Below are 21954 nucleotides of genomic sequence, written 5' to 3'. Positions count from 1 at the left end.
TTGGAACTGCTAACAAGTATTATCAGGTTACTTTGAACCCAATTCTTTACAGAGCTTAAATTTAACCTTCTCTGGTAAAACAGCTGATTTCTGACTCAGCTTGGAAAGTACCGCACGCAGCCTTTTATTTTTTGACCAAATAAAAAAAAACCCAAAAAAAAACAAAACCCCAGAAGTGATTGAAGTTAATGATTATCTAAACTGTCCAAGAGAGCCTTTAGAGTCCCCTTTTCCTTTTTGGCCACCTGCCTTTTCCTCCCTCATTTTATGCGACTTGGCTGCTCTTTTCATGTGACACACTCCATGCTCTGTAGCAAAAACAAGCTAGTAAACTGGAGGCACCTTCGAGTCGTTATATAAATAACATGTCCTTGTGAACTGTCAGACTGCTTTTTGCCTGTTTGTCTGGGAGTCTGTATCTAACCATGTCCATTCAGTGGCTGTTTGCCTCTTCAGTCACTGTGTCAGCTCTAACATTTCCACGCTACAGACATTCAGTCTTCTAAGATGAAAACATTGAAGGTGTCGGGGATCTTTACTGACTTAATTTATTCTCAGTCAAGAGTTCACTCTGCACTGCGTTTAAACAAGTCCTTACATTGTGGGCTTGTTGTTACTATTGAATGAGCTCATTGTCAGGGGTTGTTTTTTGTGCTGAAGTAGTTTTTCAGTCTGTTGAAGTGATGTCAATATGTTGGAAGCTTGTGGTTAACCATTTTCAACCATATAAAATTGCCCTCTTTCTCCTCATTGCGCTTCGCTTTCCGTCAGCAATGCTTCTCGTTTCTTGGTTATACATTGAACTTTGAACTTGGCAGAGCTCCACGAGGCACAAGACTCAAGCACATGATCATGGGAAGCAGAGAAGTGGGACTTTCAGCTGCCTCGTCATCTTTGTTGTTCATTTTCATGTGTCTTGCTGGTGCATTAGTGGGTTTTAAGGGGCATTTCTCCTTAAATTGTAATGTTTTTTCCCAGCTTTTCTAGTTTGAATCATTCAAGTTAAACGTCTGTTTAGGCTCAGTCTGTGTTTAAAGTGAAATTATCAACAAAATGTTTTTTGGTTGGGTTTTTTCCCCCCTCCTCTCACCCCCAGTTATGGCAGATGGCTGCCCCTTCCTGAGTCTGATTCTGCTGGAGGTTTCTTCCTGTTAAATGGGAGTTTTTTTCTTTCCACTGTTGCCAGAGGTCATCTGATTTTGTGGGTTTCCTTGGTTTTCGCTGTTTTATTGTAGGATCTTTACCATACAGTATAAAGAGTCTTCAGGCAACTGTTGTTGCAATTTGGTGCTATATAAATAAACCTGAATTGAAATCAAATTGAAATTATTTTTGTTTTAGAATACATATTGTTGGGTTAAAATAGATACTTTCCTTTGGAGTATAATTAATTAATGAAGTTATATACATTCATCATGGTTTTAAATTGCACTGCTGTGTTTTAGTTATTGGATTTTGGTGGTAAACCAATGATGTGAGTCTCACTGCACTGGAGTTCCTCAAAGTTATAAATAGCCCAGGGGTCAGATAGTTCTGAAAGTCTAGCTATAAAAAATATTTAAAAAAGAACTTTTAACTGAAAAATATTTCCATATTTATAGATTCTTTTAAAACAATAATCTCATTTACAGTCTTTTTAAAGAGTTTCTTATAGGGGCCTCTTTGTGGAAAAAAAAATACATTTTTACAATATTCTTCAGGCGCTTACCCACAATTTTGTCCTGGTTCATGTTATATTCTGATGTTTGAGGTTTATTTTCTCTTTCTGAAAAACACCAACAGGTTTGTTTTGTTTACTGTGCCGACCTGCAGCTTCTCTTTTGCTGTCTTTCTTGTGTAACTTCCTCCTTTTTTGAGGCCATTACTACAGTACTTCTTTTTAATTGTGGTATGGTGTGGGACATCAAACTTTTTCAGTTTTGTTCCTCTGTGAGAGGCCGAGTCTGTGGGTCACTGCCTGAGGCCGTCCAACTGCCTTCCTGTCTGAGATCGGCTTCATGTAAACGTTCCACTGTGAGAGATAATGTGTGCTGTGTGCCTTTAGCAAGGGCTGCACCCTCACAAGCAAAACTTCTGTCAGCTTTGCTTCAAACCTCCAAAACAGATGTGTTAGCATGCTACGAGAAGTATGGAAGAGGAAGGAAGCAGTAGAGGAGTACTCACCAAAAGGTTATATGAGAATAGATTAAAAAGCATGATGACATACAAATGAATTTGACTTTTCATTCACCAAATTTAAATTGAGCTATATTTCTAGAAAGCTGTTTACTGGATTTCTGCATTAAACTTCTAAAAACTATAAATATAGCTTTAGCTGTTTGTCATTCGCCAAATTACGCAAGAATCTCTGCTTCCTAGTTATGTGAAGTGCATTTTACAAGGCAGTGACTACCTGATGTAGAAGAGAGCGATAACATCGCCATGCCGTGCAGTTAAACAGGTTATCAATTACCAAGTGCAGAAAAAATGAAACTCAAGTTGTGTGTAGAAATACAGTAAGATAAAGTCTTAACAAGGACAGTAAAGAAGTGGCTATTCAGTATCTTTTATCACAGAGAGACACAAAAGAAGTCGGAGGAGGAGAGCCATTGGCAAGGACTAAATGTATCTGTTGGTTGAAGTGTTTCAGAGTCGAGCAGTGAAAGCAGGAGGACGAGGAAGGGGGGTGGGGTGCAAAGCAAAGAGTCTGTTGTTAGTGGACAGATAGCAGACTTCACTCTTCACAGAATGATTAAAAGCAAGTAGGCAGTAGAAAGCAGAGAGTGAGAAACATGGTGTCTAGATTCCTGTGTGAGTGAGTGACAGTCAAAGGAGGAAAGGAAGCGTTGTTTCAAGAGAGAGGACCACAAGATACTCAAAATGATATATAACAAGTATCTTTGAGTCTGAATAAGTAAAGGGACAAATACATTTTAAAAAGAAAGCATTTATTAATTGTGATGGATTGCTGCTGCAGTAACTAGGTTTGCAGTTGGTCGTAGTGTCATTTTGGGGTATTTTTTTCATTTCCCCTGCTGATTAAGTTATTTATTTGAGTGATTCAAGCAAAAATGTAGTTGAAAGAAATATAGTACTGTGCGTAGGTCTTGATTTGGCTCTCATCTCTATATTTTACTTCCAAAGATTCAGACTTTATTGCAGTTTTTATAGTGGCCTTGACAAGTAGCTCTCCAGACTTTATGAAGGTATGTCAGTTTTTATTTGGACATTGGCTGCTTTTTCACTCATTTTCAGTCCGAATTATGTGCTGATGTCAGCGTGGTGTACAGTCTCTCTTTAAAAAAATTGAGGAAAATGGATAAGGGCAGGACAAAAGAAGAAGTGGCAACGCTTACAAAACTATATACAGCACATGAAGAGTATCTGAAAGTCATGTCATTGAGATATAGGAGAGCAGCAGAAACCTGGCACAGGACCTGAGAGATGCATCAGTCTCATCAGAAATGGTCTCAGAGGAATGGAGGCTGTCAAGAAGGCATCCTTAAGGAAGAGGCACAGGGAGAAAAGCCTGAGGTATGCCAGATGACTCAAAAGCTGGACTGAAAATCAGTGGGAACAACTTTTCTGGCGTTATGAATATAAATTTGAACATTTGGTTTGAATTGTTGCCAGTGTGTACTGAGGTGGTCAGAAGAGATTTACAACAGTGAGTATCTGTTGCTATCTGTAAAACACCATGTAGGCTCTGTAATGGTTTGGGGTTGCATTTCAGCCAGCAGTATTGAGAATCTTTTAAAAATTAATCTTGAAATTAGTTATAGGATAAATTTGTTGCTCGTGTGCTTTTTTTTTTTTTTTTAGCGGGGATTCAACTGGACCCAGTACTTAACTTGTATCTGTATGCCATATATTCAAGAAGAAGAAATGTAGTTGATGGTATTTAGCTGCATTTAGATGCAACTGAGAGCAAAAAAAAAGCTGGAAACCTGGGAGTAAGAAGTAGCCAAGGATTGCAAGTCTGAACTAGGGCTGCCACGATTAGTCGACTATCAAAATCGTCGACGACTGATTTAATACTCGACGCGTCGTTTGAAGCTTTGTAAGATCACAAAAGACGCAGGAATAAGTAGTAGGATTTATGAGTGTAATAACGGACTGAAACAGAAGATGGCAGCACTGCATGTACAAGGATGCCAGCCGGTGTTAAACCCCGAAGAAGAAGTAGCTCTGTCCCAGAATTCATAGCGCAGCCCAGCTCAGTTTCCAACAATGGCGGCAGCTAGTTAGTTTTAATATTACTCTTATTATTCTTTCTGGGTCACAAAATAAACGTTTAACATATTTCAGGCAAGAATGTAACTGTGTAAACCTCAAATATTTGCTCAGTTCATCAAGATACCACATATTTTTAAAAGTGCTCCGACGTTTTCGGAGACGTCTGTTACCCACCAGGTCGATAGCTAGCCGGGGGCAAGGCTCACTAGAGCCCGTGAGAACACCGGACTCCCGGCAAATCGTTTTCAAACCCACCACCATCTTTCGCTACTCAGGTTAAACATATATAAGTCACTTAGATAACTTAAAAATGTTATTGTTTGTTTTTTTTCAGTATTTTATTTGTTCCTGAGTAAATCGGTTTGGCTGAGATTAAAGTTCTAGTTTTTACACAGCTGAATAAACGTCAAGCAGACAGCTGATTATCAGAAGTGTGAGATGCTCGAGAATATACTCCGGTGTCCCGTTATATTTTAGATAGCAAGAAGTTTATTAAACTTCACCGAAACAATCTGCAAATTTCATTAAAATTTAATAAACTAGCATCTTGTCCTTATTTTTAGTTAGCACATACCTTAAACACTTAAAGCTGTAAGCTAATGATAGTTATATAAGAGCAGATGGATGCTGGTGCAATAAGCTGTACGTTTTACGTCCAATGGATGCACGATCTGATTAGTCGACTAATCGCAAAATTAATCGGTGACTAGTCTTACTTACTTAGCACTTAGTTCCTCCTACGCCGGGCGGCGCATCAGGCAGTGATCTCCATCGATGTCGGTCAGCAGCAACTGCTTCAGCTTCGCTGCTGACTAGTCTACTATCAAAATAATCGTTTGTGGCAGCCCTAGTCTGAATTCCTACCTTTGCTTGTGTTTGGTGGCAGGTTGGGGTGGGTACTGAGATAGTTTTGGATCTCGTCAGTAATTACATTTCATAATCATTCCCTACAAAAAAGTTGTTGTGCACTTGTCTTTTTAATTTAAACTCTCACCACTAAGACCAAAATGTTTTGTGTACTTGTGTGCTGCAGACACAAATCCGAAAGCTTAAACTGTTGGTGTGTCACCCAGGAATGTATTTGGTAATCCTGTAAGCGCTGCAGTGTTGTGCACAACCTTTAAAAGTGAAGTCCCAAAACTGAACAGTACTTATGAACATACATGGTTATGTTCGAACCCTTCATAATGTTTTTATATCCTTGAAAAAAAGAAAAAGGAAAAGGCAACAAGTCAGAATACTTATTACACATTTGGCTGACACACCTATCCAGAGCAGCTTCCAGGTGAGGACAGAGAGTTATGTGTTTGTTTTGCTAAAAGCGCGCACCTCATGCTGAGGCAAGACACGGCAAGACCTTGCTGGAAGTTTGTCTGTCAGACTGTAGCTGCTCAGGCATCTGTCATTAATGACATCACCAATGTGGCTCAACCGCTGCTTCTGCTTAGCTCATCTGCTTCCTCCTTTTTGTTCCTTGGTGTGGTACAATGATAGTGTGGTCCACAATAGGAGAAGGACATATACTGTAGACAGCAAAAGGTTGTTTTCTGATTTGTATGGCGTTATCTTCTGTCCAGTGCTTGTTTGTAAATAGATTAAAACAAGGAAGTGGGACCAATTATCCAGAGAAAAGCCTCAGGCTGTTTGAATTGATCTCTCTGGTCATGCATAGCTTTTATAACTAGAGCCAAGCAATAAAGTAAGACATTAATCAAAGTGTGTGCAAGAAAATAAAATAAGCCTTGCAAGAATCACAAAATACATTAAGCTACCTGAGTGGCTTAATGAGTTGTTTTGCCTGGATAACAGAACGTTCTCGATGTGCGAGTAATCAGGAAAAGGCTTTAAATTAACAGCACAGAGTGTCCCTGTATAGGAAAATGGTCAAAGAGTGAGCTTTATGTAACAAAGCCAGTACTGAGGATACACCGATTGTGCGACTAGATCACACAGCATCCCAGCTTTGTTAGGCTTTCTTATATTTCTCTCTGTGTCACTTTTCCATCTTTATAATTGGCACACGCAACATGTCAGACTCTTCTAATGGTAATGGACCTTGTGTTAATGTGGAGAGTGTAGCTACAGAAAAGGGCTTTTGTGTGGGGAAAGAACCCAGTTACAGTTCATTTGTTCTCAACTGTCCCCTCTCAACCCTCAGAGCTCTAACCGGTCCAAACGGACACAGCTAGTGAGCTTAACTGAACTTGAGAGACAGATATTTCCCTTAAGAGGTAATCCAAGTCCAACACAGCTAAGAGGAGCCAGGGAAAGAGTGAGTATTAAACTGCAATTGCGAGGTTGCCAGAAATATGTCTTAGATGGACACTTCTGAGCTCTTTATTCTTGATACTTATTTAAATATGCAACTTTTTTCTGAAATGTTCAGCACAACAAGGCCAAACAACAGATAACCTAAAACATTTTGCCTTAAATTGAAACATAATGTCTAAGTTACCTAGGAGTGCTCTTCATTGCTCTGTTGTGTGAGCTTGTGAGTGTATAATATGTTTTGTAGCATTGCAGTTTTTTCTCCTTTTTTTTTCTTTTCCACCTTTTCTGTCTCTGTTATCCTGTTTAGTTATATGGAGGAATAGGAAAAGACTTTTTCCAGTAAAAATTTGGATTGAAATTGTACCTACCATAAGATCTCAATACAGTGGTACAGTTTATAGGGCAAGAGAGGAAACTCGAGAAGATTCAGAAAGAAAAGAAATAGGTGCATCTAAAGGGGACAGGAGTACAGAGCCTGCTTTGAGGTCCCAATTTGGCATTTTTTTCACCACCAGAAGACAACACAAGAGCTGCTTTATTCAGGGGTCTCAAAATACTCTTCACACCATTTGGCAGGTTAGCTCATAGTGAGGTGTGGCATCTACATCGATGGATGGAAAAGTTGTTCTTTGAAGTACGCCTTTTGTGTTTGTTTTAGTTTATCTGCTGTTGCTACTGTAGGCAGCCACCTGTTTGTGGACATGCAACCTGAATGCATGAACAGTGTGACGACTCAGTGAAATCACCACTTTAGAAATAATAAGGGAAGTTTAAACTAAAACATTAAGTGTCACGTCGATGCAGTGGTTGGCACTGTCAGCTAATAGGCTGGCTGGCCTACTTTGACTGCCTTCTACACTCCAAAGACATGAATGTTCAGTAAATTGGTTATTCTAAATTGGCCATAAATATGGATGATTTTCTATCTCTCTGTGTTAGCCCTGCGATAGGTCACCCCTGGTAATCTGTCCACATTGTATCCCACCTGTTGTCCCGTAGGCAGGCTTCAGCTATATACAGCTGAGGTAGGATCCAGTCACTCTGTGACCCTGAATGAATTTATATGGATGAAGGATTCAAAAAATATTATTAGAAGACGAAATTTGATGGTAGTGCTTGAACTCACGCAAGAGTAAAGGTCTCAGTAATGAGTTATTCCCTGTGAAATGTTTACTTTTGCACCTCATGGGGTTTTATTAGTAGTGTTATAAATATTCTTTCAAAAGAAAAAGACAAGTAAGTATGTCAGCAAGCATTGCCGTCGAATAGTAGTAGCAATATCAAATGTCTGAGCCCAGCAGGATTCGTATCAGTGTAAGATCGGTGTAAAATACATTTTACTCAAACGTTCAAACATGTATGTGATGACTTTGGAGTCCACAAACAAAGGACCACACCAGGTCAAAGCATGTGAACAAATGAAATTTATTTTACACAAGTAGCATTCCTACTTTGAAGATCTGAAACTTAAACATAGTGCTGAATTGCATTGTTTGCACATAGTCAACAGGCTATAATTTCCTAAAGACAGTTTTGTTGTTAGATGAAATGTGTAGGTTATTGTACTGCACTTTTATGGATACATTAAAAAAAGTAAAAGTATTTTTACAGTGTACAGGTTCAAATTTGTAATGTTGTTTTGGAAATACTTCTGTTTGAATGTCAATCATTCGTGTTGCTGTGAACATATACAGTATAGCTGGCAATGTTGATGATTTTAAATAAATTCCCCACTTGGCTGGTTGGGATTGAAGAGAGATTAAATGCATGATTAAATGTTTTTGAGCATTTTGTGCATTTTGAGTTAAGCTTTTTTTCAAAGTTGTTTGTCTTTGCTTAGGCTCAAATGGATGTAATGTGACACTAAGAGCTCGGTTTTCTTCCGCAGTCTCTGTTTATGCAATTAGTCTAAAAATAGGTTTTCTAGCTAAATGCCTTACAATTACATAATGAGTCCTTACAGTACTTCTAATGATGTTCTCGTTATCTTTCCAGGTTCCTGAGATCATCAGTACATTGAGGCAGGCTGGCAAAAGCTCGGCACGCAACAATGACATCACCACCGTTTCCAACAAGGCTTCCACGGGTTCTGGAGGCAGCGATTCCTCTGAAACGTGGATTTGCGCTCTCTCTTCTACAACCACCTCCATGGCACCTGCCGCTGCTGTGTCTCCGACAGCGTTTGCCAAAAAGTTTGAGGTATTATACTGCGGCCGCGTTAGTGTTGCTCACAAGAAAGCCCCTCCTGCCCTGATTGACGAGTGCATCGAGAAGTTCAGCCAGCTGCGTGGCTCAGGGACAGCTGATAAAGGGGCAAATGATGGGGGATTGGTGGGTGGGCTGAAGAGGGCATTAACCTTCCAATCCAATGGACTGGGGAGTGGCGCTGTTAGTAACGGTGCAGCAGAGAGCCCAACCACTGGGAAACGCCCAATTCTGTTCAAGCGAGACCCCAGCTTTCCCTGCCTACAGGCCCTGGATGAGAATGGCCTCTCACCAGAGATTTCTAACAGCAACACTACCGATCCTCAGACGCGGTCCGCTGATGTGCAGCCCACCAGCCTGAAGGAGAATAGGACCATGTTGTTTATGGTGGGTGAAAAGGCGCGCGCGCACACACACACACACACACACACACACACACACACACACACACACACACACACATAAAATTGAAGGCGTGTTCTGAGTTCTCTTTTGGATGCTCCAAACATCTGTATTTGTTCTCTATTAAGGACTTGTAAGCATAATTTTTATTATTATAATGTTACTTATATAAATATTGCATGACAGTGTAATTAGAGGTCAACACGGTGGCGTAGTGGTTGTAAGTAAATGAAGGGCATTATCCTCCATTCTTTTTTTCACTGAGATGCTGTTGTTGATGACACACTCAAACAAGGTGCCACCATGTGACCACATCAGTAATTTCCAGTATTTGTTCCTGTAACTAGCGAGTGTATCTAGCAATACATGCTTGACTCATTTTGTTGAATTTGGGTCACACATCGCCAGCTGCTAGTATCTCCCCTTCAGCCTGGTTATACTTGATCGTGTGCTTTTTGCTTCAAGTGGTGGAACAAGTTTGTTTCCACCTGTAGCAGGAACAGATTTCTTGCATATTTTGCAAAGTATTGCTCTTTGTTCAAGATTGTTGAAGAAGTTCCCCTTGTTAGGTGCTAAACTGCCATTGAAGGCTTGCACACAAACCATTATATGACACTTTTATGTCAAGTAAAAATTTATAACGGTATTACCATGAATGATATGGCACAGTCCTAATAGTTGGCATGTTTTCCATGTGCTTGATGGGGCTTGCTTGGGTGCTTTTTGCCTTCCTTCCACAGTTCGAATGCATGCTTGTTGGGTTAACTAGTGATTCTCAATTCACTGTAGGTCTGAATGTGAGCATGAATGGTTGTCTGTCCCTCTGTGTCGGAGCTTTGATAGACTGGCGACATATTCTGGGCGCTACCCTCTTATCACTGTATGCTGACTGAAATGGTCTCCAGATGCATAGTGTTGATTGTGAGAACAATTAAGACATTTCTGGCTTTCTGAACAGATTTAAATACCAGACTACAGATTCAACGTTGAGTTAAAAAAAAACAAAAAAAAACATGGTCCCATTATCTTTGTTGAATTTATCACCCATAATGCATACCATTTCAAATTAATGTACCAAAATTTATTGAATCCACAGGAAGTTTGATTGTAAAAATTTTTCCAAAGAACATTCATACTCATAAGAATACAAAGTATGTTAGTAGTGCAATAAATTGCTGTTCAAGATTAAAAAATAAAGCCCCTTATCCAGTTGCTCAAGGCCAAAAAGGCAGAGAAGAAAACAAATATAAAGACAAAAATATAATGACTCCGCAATAACAAATGCTGACTGCTGCTCAAAATGAGTCTCCCTAATTGACATTTTCATGACCTCAGTGGTCTCTTGCCAACAGGAATTTCCCTGTTTGTTTTACAGACAGGAAATAGTCACAGGTCAGTGTCCTGCTCTGCTCAGCAGATACAGACACATTATTAACACTAACTATACATCCTGTTACTGCCAGAGTAGCCTCATCCCAGTGCGATCATCGCCTCTCTTTTGCTTTAGTTATAGAGACACAGATCAAATATCTTCATTCCTCTCAAAAGGCTCTAATTATGTTATTAATATTTGATACAGAAAGGCATATTGAAAGAGACGCTGCAGGGAGGGGAATAGCTGTGTTCAGAGAATTTCAAAACTGATAATGGTCGGGGTCGTGGTAGATGTAAATAAAGGCCGTTGTCTACATATACAGGGAGTGCAGAATTATTAGGCAAATGAGTATTTTGTCCACATCATCCTCTTCATGCATGTTGTCTTACTCCAAGCTGTATAGGCTCGAAAGCCTACTACCAATTAAGCATATTAGGTGATGTGCATCTGTGTAATGAGAAGGGGTGTGGTCTAATGACATCAACACCCTAAATCAGGTGTGCATAATTATTAGGCAACGTCCTTTCCTTTGGCAAAATGGGTCAAAAGAAGGACTTGACAGGCACAGAAAAGTCAAAAATAGTGAGATATCTTGCAGAGGGATGCAGCAGTCTCAAAATTGCAAAGCTTCTGAAGCGTGATCATCAAACAATCAAGCGTTTCATTCAAAATAGTCAACAGGGTCGCAAGAAGCGTGTGGAAAAACCAAGGCGCAAAATAACTGCCCATGAACTGAGAAAAGTCAAGCGTGCAGCTGCCAAGATGCCACTTGCCACCAGTTTGGCCATATTTCAGAGCTGCAACATCACTGGAGTGCCCAAAAGCACAAGGTGTGCAATACTCAGAGACATGGCCAAGGTAAGAAAGGCTGAAAGACGACCACCACTGAACAAGACACACAAGCTGAAACGTCAAGACTGAGCCAAGAAATATCTCAAGACTGGTTTTTCTAAGGTTTTATGGACTGATGAAATGAGAGTGAGTCTTGATGGGCCAGATGGATGGGCCCGTGGCTGGATTGGTAAAGGGCAGAGAGCTCCAGTCCGACTCAGACGCCAGCAAGGTGGAGGTGGAGTACTGGTTTGGGCTGGTATCATCAAAGATGAGCTTGTGGGGCCTTTTCGGGTTGAGGATGGAGTCAAGCTCAACTCCCAGTCCTACTGCCAGTTTCTGGAAGACACCTTCTTCAAGCAGTGGTACAGGAAGAAGTCTGCATCCTTCAAGAAAAACATGATTTTCATGCAGGACAATGCTCCATCACACGCGTCCAAGTACTCCACAGCGTGGCTGGCAAGAAAGGGTATAAAAGAAGAAAAACTAATGACATGGCCACCTTGTTCACCTGATCTGAACCCCATTGAGAACCTGTGGTCCATCATCAAATGAGAGATTTACAAGGAGGGAAAACAGTGCACCTCTCTGAACAGTGTCTGGGAGGCTGTGGTTGCTGCTGCACGCAATGTTGATGGTGAACAGATCAAAACACTGACAGAATCCATGGATGGCAGGCTTTTGAGTGTCCTTGCAAAGAAAGGTGGCTATATTGGTCGCTGATTTGTTTTTGTTTTGTTTTTGAATGTCAGAAATGTATATTTGTGAATGTGGAGATGTTATATTGGTGTCACTGGTAAAAATAAATAATTGAAATGGGTATATATTTGTTTTTTGTTAAGTTGCCTAATAATTATGCACAGTAATAGTCACCTGCACACACAGATATCCCCCTAAAATAGCTAAAACTAAAAACTACTTCCAAAAACATTCAGCTTTGATATTAATGAGTTTTTTGGGTTCATTGAGAACATGGTTGTTGTTCAATAATAAAATTATTCCTCAAAAATACAACTTGCCTAATAATTCTGCACTCCCTGTAGGCTCGGGAAAAAATAAGAAAAGGACTGTTACATAGGCAGACTGAAGTTTCCCAATAAAAACCTTTTTAAAAAATTAAATGAAATGTCCGCTTTCACACTTTATGGCTGTTTCTGTGTTGTTTTATCAAACTTCGTGCATGATTAGCAACGCTGTCCGATGGCGGGTTCAGTCTACATGGTATAAGCCTAATTATGGCCTGATTTGGATGACAGTTTGGGAATGAAAAAGGTCTTTGTGAACGGCAGTCATTCGTTTTATCTCATCTTTGTGTCATACTGGATGAAAAGAAGAAGAAAAAACGACTTTGGTTTCCTTTTCATTCATTTTCTTACTCCTTCCTAATGAAGTCACATACACTGCAAAGGATGGCAGTCATAATTTGTATTGTGTAGTTTGCTGTGTCGCTCTTATTCACAAAAAGAGACATAATTCTGTAACTCACTAATCAGATATAGAATTAAATATAACACATATTAACATATGTGTTATATTTAATTCTATATGCATTCATATTTATTTCTTTTTCTGTGTTATCTTATTGTACTTCATGTTGTAAGTTTATATATATTTATTGTCAGGGCTGTATTGTTGTATAGTATGATGGTGTGTTATTTTTCTTATTTTTTGTTTTTGTCTGACCTACCACGGACTACAGATGAATAGTAGGCTTTTGGCTAAGTCTGACATTTCTATTGATATGTTCATAATTATTCACTACCCCTTTTAAATAATTTGCAACAGACAAAAAATGTTGTATAGTATTTAATCCAGTAAGCAGAGTGATTTGCGACCTCTAATAAAAGCCTGTGAAAACACAGGCATTCTGTTTCCTTCTGCATTTAACTAAATGTTGGCCCTGGACACTATTTAAGGAAACACTGTATATAACTTCTGTTAAGTAGTTCTGTCAGTAAGATTTATAACTGTAGTCACTGCCACACCACAGTTGTCACACACTACAGAAAGAAAGCTAGTAAGGTCATAAACACACATGCATTAACTGTATTTTCTTTGTGTTTCTTTGTGTTTTAGGTGGGCAGGTCTCAGATCTTCTTGGTTAGTCCAGACACTAAGAAAGTTGCAATAGAGAAGAGCTTCAAAGAAATTTCTTTCTGCTCACAGGTATGATCGCTACAGTCCTACTACTATTCAAGCGTGACTATGATTATGATTTTTTTTTTTTAAACCCACTATTTGTCTGTTTCCAGGGTATTCGTCATGTGGATCACTTCGGCTTCATTTGCAGGGAGACCGTGGAAGGGGGAAACTGCCACTTCGTGTGTTATGTCTTCCAGTGTACAGATGAATCACTGGTGAGACATGAAGTTGATAAGGATTCTTGCTTGTGTCCAGACACAGTTCATTCAATATTCCCATGTAACAGACTCCAAATAACTGAGTCACAGTTAAGATTTTGGACACTAGCGCAGTGTCATTTTGTGTTATTATCGCCAGCTGTTGAGTTTTTACAACAGAAGTGGTGCAGCTACATTTTTTTTTTTCAATTTTGAATGTGTGCTGAAAAGGAGAATTTTACCCATTGATTTTTTTTAATATCAGTCCCTCCCACTCAGTGTTTGGATTTGATCAGCCTACTTCATTTAAGAGTCAATAAGTTTGCTTTGGATTTAAAATGAAATGCCAGAAGGCAGGAGGGTGAAATTTCTCACAAGTGTTTTCTTTTTTTCTGTCACTTCAGATTAAATATATCTGTAAATCATAGGACCTATGACTCAGTGCATCTGGGCTCCACTGACTCATAGTGTGCCAAGTACTCAATTTTGGTTTGGAAAAAAAAAGCTACTGTATGATAGCTAGCTCTGCGCTGTGAGTATACTGTATTTCTTGAAAGAATCAGACACTTGTTCTGTTAAACACCAGCTGCCAGAGTTCATTTTAACAGGTTGTAAAATGAACATTACATAATGTCTGTTCCCATATGGAGCTGGAGTTTTGATTCCAGATGTGCAGTGGCTCTGCTTTCCTGTTTGCAGAGCTAGATTTCCCTTTAGTGTTGTTAAAGACCTTGTACACTCAAAGGGAGATGTTCTAGTGTTAGGGATAGAAAAGGAGCAAATCAGATGCTCTCCGGGGATTTGGCTATTAAAATTAAACAAACTGAACAAAACTGGTTTCACAAACCAAGAATTTAGGAGTTAACACTTATTATGAAGCATTTATTGCTCTGACAATAACAGTGTTGGGGAAAAGACATGCATCCTAATATTTATTTGATATTTGCCTAAAAACACTGAAGCTTGTAGAGGGCAATAAATAATTTTATTTCACTCTTCTAAGGTGGACGAGATCATGCTGACTTTGAAGCAAGCGTTCTCTGTGGCCGCCCTGCAGCAAAATGCAAAGACTCAGAGCCAGCAGTGTGACAGCTGCCCGATGCAGCAGCTCCACAGGCTTTGTGAGAGCATAGAAGGTAAGAAGGTGTCCTTAAAGCTATAAGTGGTGTCTCTATGTTGTAGATGTGTACAACTCTTTATATTTAGGCTTTTAGGACTGTCTAAGCTGCTGTATAACAAATCTCTAGTGAGACTAGGCTTGCTTGTAGTGTGTTTATATTCTGTATTTTCTTTATTTTCAGGTCTACACCCATCTAAAACTAAACTGGAGCTTCAAAAACATTTGGCCACTTTGGACAATGATGATCAAGCTTCAGTCTTTGAAAACACTATGGTAATGAGCCTGTTGTGCCTGTTGACCTGAAGGGCGCGGTGTAAATGTTTAAATTTCCCTTCAGGTGGTTGTAACATGAAAACTTCCTAGTAAGCAAGGTCATCGAAGTTTATCGTGGATAAATGAATGTGGATTCACAAGTTTTTTGAGGGGGATTCACAGAGATACATTTTTCTTTCTTCACAGATAATTTAAATTTTTCTGCCACCTCATTTCTCAGTTTTGCCTTTACAGTGTTTTTTTCTCTCTTCACCTTGCTTAGCTTTTTGCTTTGTTTTCAGTAATGGGCTTGAGTACTTTTAATGGGGTCTGCTGATGGTATTTATTGGAAGGGCAGGCACGTTAAAAGGAAACTGCCAGAGTAATAATGCAGATACATTGTGCTGTGTGACTTAGCTAACATCTGCTGGTGGTGTAGTAAAACTGCAACCCAACAGAGCTAAGCATGTCTTTATTAGCTCACTGTGCTGTAGGTGTTAATGTACCTCGATTTCACCATTTTTTGGGAACCAGGTGTAAAAATTATTTTCCAAATGTAAACTTCTGCAGATGAGTTCTCTGCAACTTACCAGCTTAAACAGACTTGTGATCAATTTTAGATTTTTCTTTTTTTCCAGTTGAAACTTTCCATTTCTCATAATAATTTTATATATATATATAAGTAGAATAGAATAGAATAATCCTTTAATTGTCCCACAAGGGGAAATGTGGTTGTATCAGCAGCAAAAAAACACACATATACAAAAAGAACAGGACACAGAACAGAAAACAAAAAACATAATTTTTACATATTTCCATCATTTATATATAATAAGTATATATAATATATACAAAAACTCATCAAATATATTGATTAATTTGTCTGTTTGTCCAGAGGGCTCGTCCTAAGAGTGATCAGGAAGAGAATGAGTTGATAATGGCTTCTTTGAGAAATCTGTATGAAGCGAGACAGAAGACCCATCAGCACACAGTGCAGAAGGAGAGCAAACAGGTACCTACTGGACACCCCTATGAAATACATATGCACTTCTGTAGCAGAACACACTCTTAAGTCCTACATTTCCTCTCTATTGTCATTATTGCTATGAAAGACTGGTCCTCTAAGGAAAGACAAAATTCCCTTTTTCTGACACACACAAATTGCCGTCATTGCATGCCTCTGAGGACCTCCCTTCCTCTCGCTCACTGTTGCTTTCTGTGTCTTTTCCTGTCTCTATGTGTATGTAGATGTGTGAGGATGTCGCTCCAGCTGTGGAGGCACAGCAGCAGAGTAGCAGCCGGCAGCGACTCGAGGAGTTCAAGAGCCGAGCCAAGCGCTCTCTCACTGAGTCCCTGGAGGGGATCTGGAAGGTAACAGTGCTGTTTCTGTTTTGGTTTGTGTGCAGAAGTATGTTCTGGTATGTGACTATATGCAAATTACATACCTGACCTTTTGGTTTGGTAAGAAGCAAATACAGTTGTTATAATAAATGTCTTTCTCCATGTGTGTGCTTCCCATGTTAATATGTAGGTGTTTAAAAAGTGCAAAACAGTGGGTACCTAACAATTCCCACTCCCACACTCCCAAAGAGTGCTACACCGTTGTAGTCATTTAGCTTAGCTTTTCCACATGCAAGAAGTGCTGTTATTTTATATAAATTGAAATAAATCGTGGCTGTACATTGATATTAATTCATAGGTAGGTGTTTGATTTTCAGTTTCAGGCTTTGGATATTTTTTTAAATTAAATGAGGACCTATAAACTATCAGACTAATTGCTTGCCATCCCTCTCACTTAGATAAAAAGCTCAATAGAACACATGAAGATAAGATAAAAAAAGCTTAGGACTTGGAGTGAAAACAAGCACAGCAAATATCTACTGACAGAGTGGCTCAGTTTACACATAAAGTGTAGTGAACAGTTCGGGGCTGAAATAAAGCTGAAAGTATAGATTATGCAAACCTGTATTAATATATTTTCATTATTTTATTCATTGTTTTTGCAGTGTAACAGGAAAAAAAGCAGCCCGTTAGGATGAGAGAGTTCATATTTATAATATTTATTTTTAGCAGTTTTTAGTCTTTACATATAGAGTAAAGCACTGAGAAATTGGTTGGGAAGGTTGTGTGTCTTGGTTTGTGATCTTTGCTCACAGGTAAAAACCATGTGTTTAACACACGTGTGTTTGTTAATGGCAGGGAAGCAGCAAGGCCAGAGCTCAAAGGGAGAACAGCGAGGGAAGTGAGAGCAGCTCATCTATTTGTACTGTCAACAGCAGCCAGGATCAGCCCTGTTTAGATGATCCTTTGCCTGCTCATCAGCGATCAACCAGCCCTCTCAGGTAAACGCTCCTATATGCAAAGGCTACCTCATATCTCGGGTTACTCAGTGCTTTAAAGGTGAGAACTTGTTCAAGTCAATATGGGGTGCTGTGTGTACATTAATGAGGAAAAAATGAACTTAAATGATTTTAGCAAAAGGCTGCAATAAAACAAAGAGTGTAAAATGTAAGGCGGTCTGAATACTTTCTGTACCCACTGTATACTCTCTGCTCAGCGGTACATTGGATTAAGTTTAAAATCACATTAAGCTTTCTCTCACTATGTGGTGCATATCATAAACTTAGACTTGTGTAGAAATTGTTGCATTCATGAATTTTTATTCCTTTCCTTTTTATTATCTTCAGGTGTCACAACTCAACAGGAGACCTGAAGCACACTGACACTTCTCTGCCGCTGTCACACTCTTCCTCCTCTTTATCCGGGGATGCTCAGCCACAGGGCTTCCGCCGCCGGGCCAGCACTTTCAGCCACCCTGCCACCCCCTCCTCAGCCGAATACTCACCGGAGCACATACTAATTCACCCACCACAGGACCACACTGCAGCTACCAAGCACAAGCTTGTGCGACACTACTCCGTCAGCACGGACACTCCCCACCAGAGCAAGTGAGTAGAGCATGTGAGTGTTTCTGTGTGTGTGTTTACAGATAGACTAGTAGAAATTTTATTTGGATAGTATTTGTTAAATTTTACTTTGTGCTTTCATACAGTTGACTGTAATAATAAGGCAACTTAATGAATATTATAAGATATCAAAACGTAATGAACATATAAAAGAGAAATAGTGCCACTTATTAATAACAGACAAATACAGTATGATTATTTGTGTCTTCAAGATGCGTACAATGTCATGTGTGTAAAGGAACTCGCTGCTATGAGAAATTTAGAAAAGGATTGGTTTTAGTATTTTATTTAATTTAGATATTTTTTATAGCTTAAAAAGTTGATGGTTATAGTGATGGTATTTTTACCTTGTGGTCTAACACCCTGTATCGGTTTACCTCAGTTCCCAGAATAAGGGTTGCAAAGCCAGTTTGGAGAGTACGCATCGCTTTGTCACTTTGAGAAAAAGATAATGAAACTATGGTATTTGCAAGTAGTAATGAAGCTGTGTGTGTGTGTGTGTGTGTGTTGTCGTTTAATACTGTGGTTCATCAAGTCTATGACAATGAGGAGCAAGCAGTATCATCTTTTCCCAAACGTGTTAAGAGGATTTTTGTCATGTTTGAGTTTTCAGTGACACCAGCATATTTGTGTCAAAAGAAAGTGAAACTTGTACGTGGATTACTGCATCATTCCTCTCCCTGGATGTTGGCTTTACTTGCGCTCTATCTCAGCCTTCTGCAAACCTTTTTCTCTGTTTTCTTTTTTTTTTTTTTAAATCTACATGTTTCTAACATTTTTCAGAGTTTGGTAAAAACATGTTCTAAGTGATTGATATCAAATACAAAATGGGTTGATCAAACTCATTTTACTCATATAGACCATATAGAGATAAAAACACAATATTCTGTAGTTTCATGCTTGACAAAAATCTTGTTTATATGATGCATATGCACTTATAGTCACATGTTTTTCTCCTAACTCTATACCGGTTACTCTGAAACTCTCCTTCTGTTTAAATACATTTGTCATTGCCCATTATATTCTTTACTTCCTCTCATTCTCTCTGCACTCGCACTGACTCTCAGACACGTCCCATGCAACTCTGCTCTTCCTCCTGCCCTTCCTTGTCCTTCGTCCCACTCTTCTCTCCTCCTTCATCCTCCTTCCTCACCTTCTTCTGGAGCCCGGCTCAGTAAAAGAAGGTGAGAATCTGTTTTTTAGTTTAACTAATGTTTTTCTTTGTGTTTTTAAATGCTCTCGTACTAACTTTTCATACCTTCCTGTAGTCTTGTGTTCTGTATTTTTCTGTAGTTCGCCATTCAGACAGAGACATGCTAAATCCATCCCTCATTTATAATCGCTGGGCTGTGTTCAGCTTTTTCCACCTCAGCAGAAAATGTCATCATGCTTTTGGTGATATCGATGGAATTACGTCTGCATGTCTCTGTTAGGATGCGATTCCACGATTGTTCTTTCATTTGTTTTTGCCTTCTGTTTATCGCCACCTGCATCTCAGTCCTCTGGGTGGTCTCCGTGCTCGTCTCCACTCCTCCTCATCTGTCCCTAATTTTCTGAAATTTCCATTTCTGGCCACTGTCCGAGAGAATGATTGCCCTGACCCAAAGAACAGGTACACACACACTCGTACCAAAAGTCAGTGTAAATGTCTGTTAGTAATAGCAAAGTCATAATCTGTACTTCTGGTTTCATACAGTCTTTGAAGTGGTTTTGATATGTGTACATGCACATGCATGCATACATGTATGTGTAAAAAGTAAGTTCTATCTATCTATTGACTGTTTATCAGGGCACATCTGTAACTACATCTCTGTATTTGGGTGTTTGTGCTGTCAGTGATGTAGTGGCGCTTTCCACACCAAGTGCAGCTGGTGGGGTCGGGGAAAGCCCTCAGCGCAGCCGCCGCCACTCGTGGAGGCAGCAGATCTTCTTGCGGGTCGCTACTCCTCAGAAAGGCACAGACTCCATCGGTAAGGGACACCCACACACACTTAAAACTTTTGAAATCATGGTTAAAGACATAATTCACTTCATGCTGGACCCCTCATTGTTCTTGAGACTGTAGATAACCCCAACATGCTGTGTTGTCATCATGCTCTAAAAAGCAATTCTTGTGTGAAATTAGTTGTATTCCTGTTTATCTTTGGTATATTAGTCTGTCTAATGGCTAATGTAAATTTTAACTTTGGATCCACTTCTAAGCTGAGAACAGAAAAGCTGACAGCGGCTTGCAAAGCTGAAAGTGAAAACACACTCCATAAAGAGTGTGTGTACATGCTTTTCTTTGCTAAAGCCCAGGTTTCTTAAGCATGACAAATTAGCATGAGGCTAACAAATGCGCTGATGGAGTAGAAAATTATGTGGGTGATCAACTAACAGTATGCTGATTTATATAAACATGACACAGCCACTTCATGTAATGACCAATGCATTCTAGCAATTGCAAATTACCAGGCTGAAAATGAGCAGAACTGATGAGGGAGTGAGTAATGTCTTTACAAAAAGTACTTTTTTTTTCCTGCTGTAAATGAAATTGCTGGAGAGGGGTACAAGTGTGTGTTACTAGAGCAAGACTTTTAGCACACTAAAAGTCAAACATTGTGTGTGTGCACACTGCTGAGTAAAGATAAAGGACAAAGTTTTGTGTAGAAATGACAAAACATATGACAAAAAAAAACAGGGTCAAAGCTTAGGCTTAACATTCTCTGTTCCCAGTTTGCACTCGCATTCTTAACCTCTCCACCTGCCATTTCAGATACACAAACATTCATAGGAGAAACTGTCACAGGAACATGAACATTTGTAGATAAATTGTTTCCTATTAAACCTGACTCAATTGAAGTACCTTGCTTACTGCATACCTTAGTAAATCACGTTATTCAGTTTAATAGTTTTTGCGAGTCTAAACAGGAAGCTCATATGCAAAACTGAGACTGCGCTGCTTCAGTAAGCTGTTACTACACTGTTATTAAATCTGCTCCTGCGGTGCAGACACAAAGCATTTCCACTGTGTGTCACTCTTTCATTTAGTTTTATGCTAAGAACTCTCAGAAGAGTTGAAGGCAGAGATTCATAACTTAAACGTAACTCCCTATCTGTTTATCATAACAGTTTTAATTTCTCATCTCCTCCATTTTGGGGAAGCAGTATACTTTTTATTACTTCTTTATTATTATTATTTTTTTTTTTAACCTACGGAAGTCATGCATTAAACATATATTTATATTATATTTAGTTAATCACAGCTATATTTGTTGTTATGTAGGGCTGTAATGAATTGATTATACTAACAGTTGTTGGCAAAGCCCCAGACCTTTGATATCATCAGTAAATTGATCAGTAAACTGAGCAAATAGTACCCAGAAACCTCTTTCTTGATGTTGAAGTGATACTTTCTAAAATGTAAGGTGAAACTAAGAATTTGTGATATATTCATGTACTTTTTATTTGTTTTGGTTTTGGTTTTTTTACAAATCCAGTATTGGCACTAGATCAGTGGTCCCCAACCTTTTTTGCGCCACAGACTGGTTTTTGTCTGACAATATTTTCAAGGACCGGCCTTTAAGGTGTCGTGAACAAATACAACAAAATAAAACCGATACCAAAAAAAGACGATTCATTCATAACACAAGGGAACAGACCCAGGAAACCGAGTCAACGATAAAAACGATAAAAAAATAATTAAAAAAAACAAACCGCTAAAACCGATTAAAAACTCTGAAAACCATAAATTTCATACCCAAGCCTCAACGGTACTAAATGACTCACGGACAGGTACCAGTCTGTGGCCCGGGGATTGGGGACAGCTGCACTAGATGATTATTCTGGTGGAGTGTTAATTTTGTGTTACTGCAGTATAAATTTCTTCACTAATGCTGCTGGTTGATTATTTGAATGCTTGAAAATGAAGATTTGCCTAAAAGCTTGAAAACCTTGAGCAAACAGTTGTAATTGTTGCCTGGGAAATGACAGCTCTTG

The 21954-nt window shown here is 39.2% G+C and overlaps 1 protein-coding gene across 7 annotated transcripts in view; it reads left to right on the top strand.

Moving 5' to 3' along the window:
* The window catches only part of tbc1d1 (TBC1 (tre-2/USP6, BUB2, cdc16) domain family, member 1), a 50913-nt gene that overhangs the window by 8211 nt on the left and 20748 nt on the right, over nucleotides 1-21954 (top strand). For 2 of the 7 annotated variants that reach the window (XM_086295832.1, XM_086295838.1), the window contains 12 exons: nucleotides 8482-9078; nucleotides 13376-13465; nucleotides 13552-13656; nucleotides 14642-14774; nucleotides 14940-15031; nucleotides 15906-16022; nucleotides 16259-16381; nucleotides 17210-17352; nucleotides 17698-17958; nucleotides 19044-19160; nucleotides 19475-19588; nucleotides 19813-19946. In XM_086295832.1, the coding sequence (XP_086151958.1) occupies nucleotides 8482-9078; nucleotides 13376-13465; nucleotides 13552-13656; nucleotides 14642-14774; nucleotides 14940-15031; nucleotides 15906-16022; nucleotides 16259-16381; nucleotides 17210-17352; nucleotides 17698-17958; nucleotides 19044-19160; nucleotides 19475-19588; nucleotides 19813-19946 (2026 nt within the window). Of the gene's footprint in view, nucleotides 1-3089; nucleotides 3514-6373; nucleotides 6488-8481; nucleotides 9079-13375; nucleotides 13466-13551; nucleotides 13657-14641; nucleotides 14775-14939; nucleotides 15032-15905; nucleotides 16023-16258; nucleotides 16382-17209; nucleotides 17353-17697; nucleotides 17959-19043; nucleotides 19161-19474; nucleotides 19589-19812; nucleotides 19947-21954 lie in introns of those variants that run through there. The other 5 variants (XM_086295835.1, XM_086295836.1, XM_086295837.1 and 2 more) reach the window with 5 other exon arrangements.

This window comes from Aulonocara sp. 'chitande type north' Nkhata Bay, linkage group LG6 (genome assembly GCF_057382095.1).
Source record: "Aulonocara sp. 'chitande type north' Nkhata Bay isolate Kocher_YH1m ecotype deep benthic linkage group LG6, A_spYH_male_GT1.1, whole genome shotgun sequence".
NCBI lineage: Eukaryota > Metazoa > Chordata > Actinopteri > Cichliformes > Cichlidae > Aulonocara > Aulonocara sp. 'chitande type north' Nkhata Bay.
The sequence above is the reverse complement of the archived record's forward strand: the minus strand, read 5'-3'. Positions and strand labels throughout refer to the sequence as shown.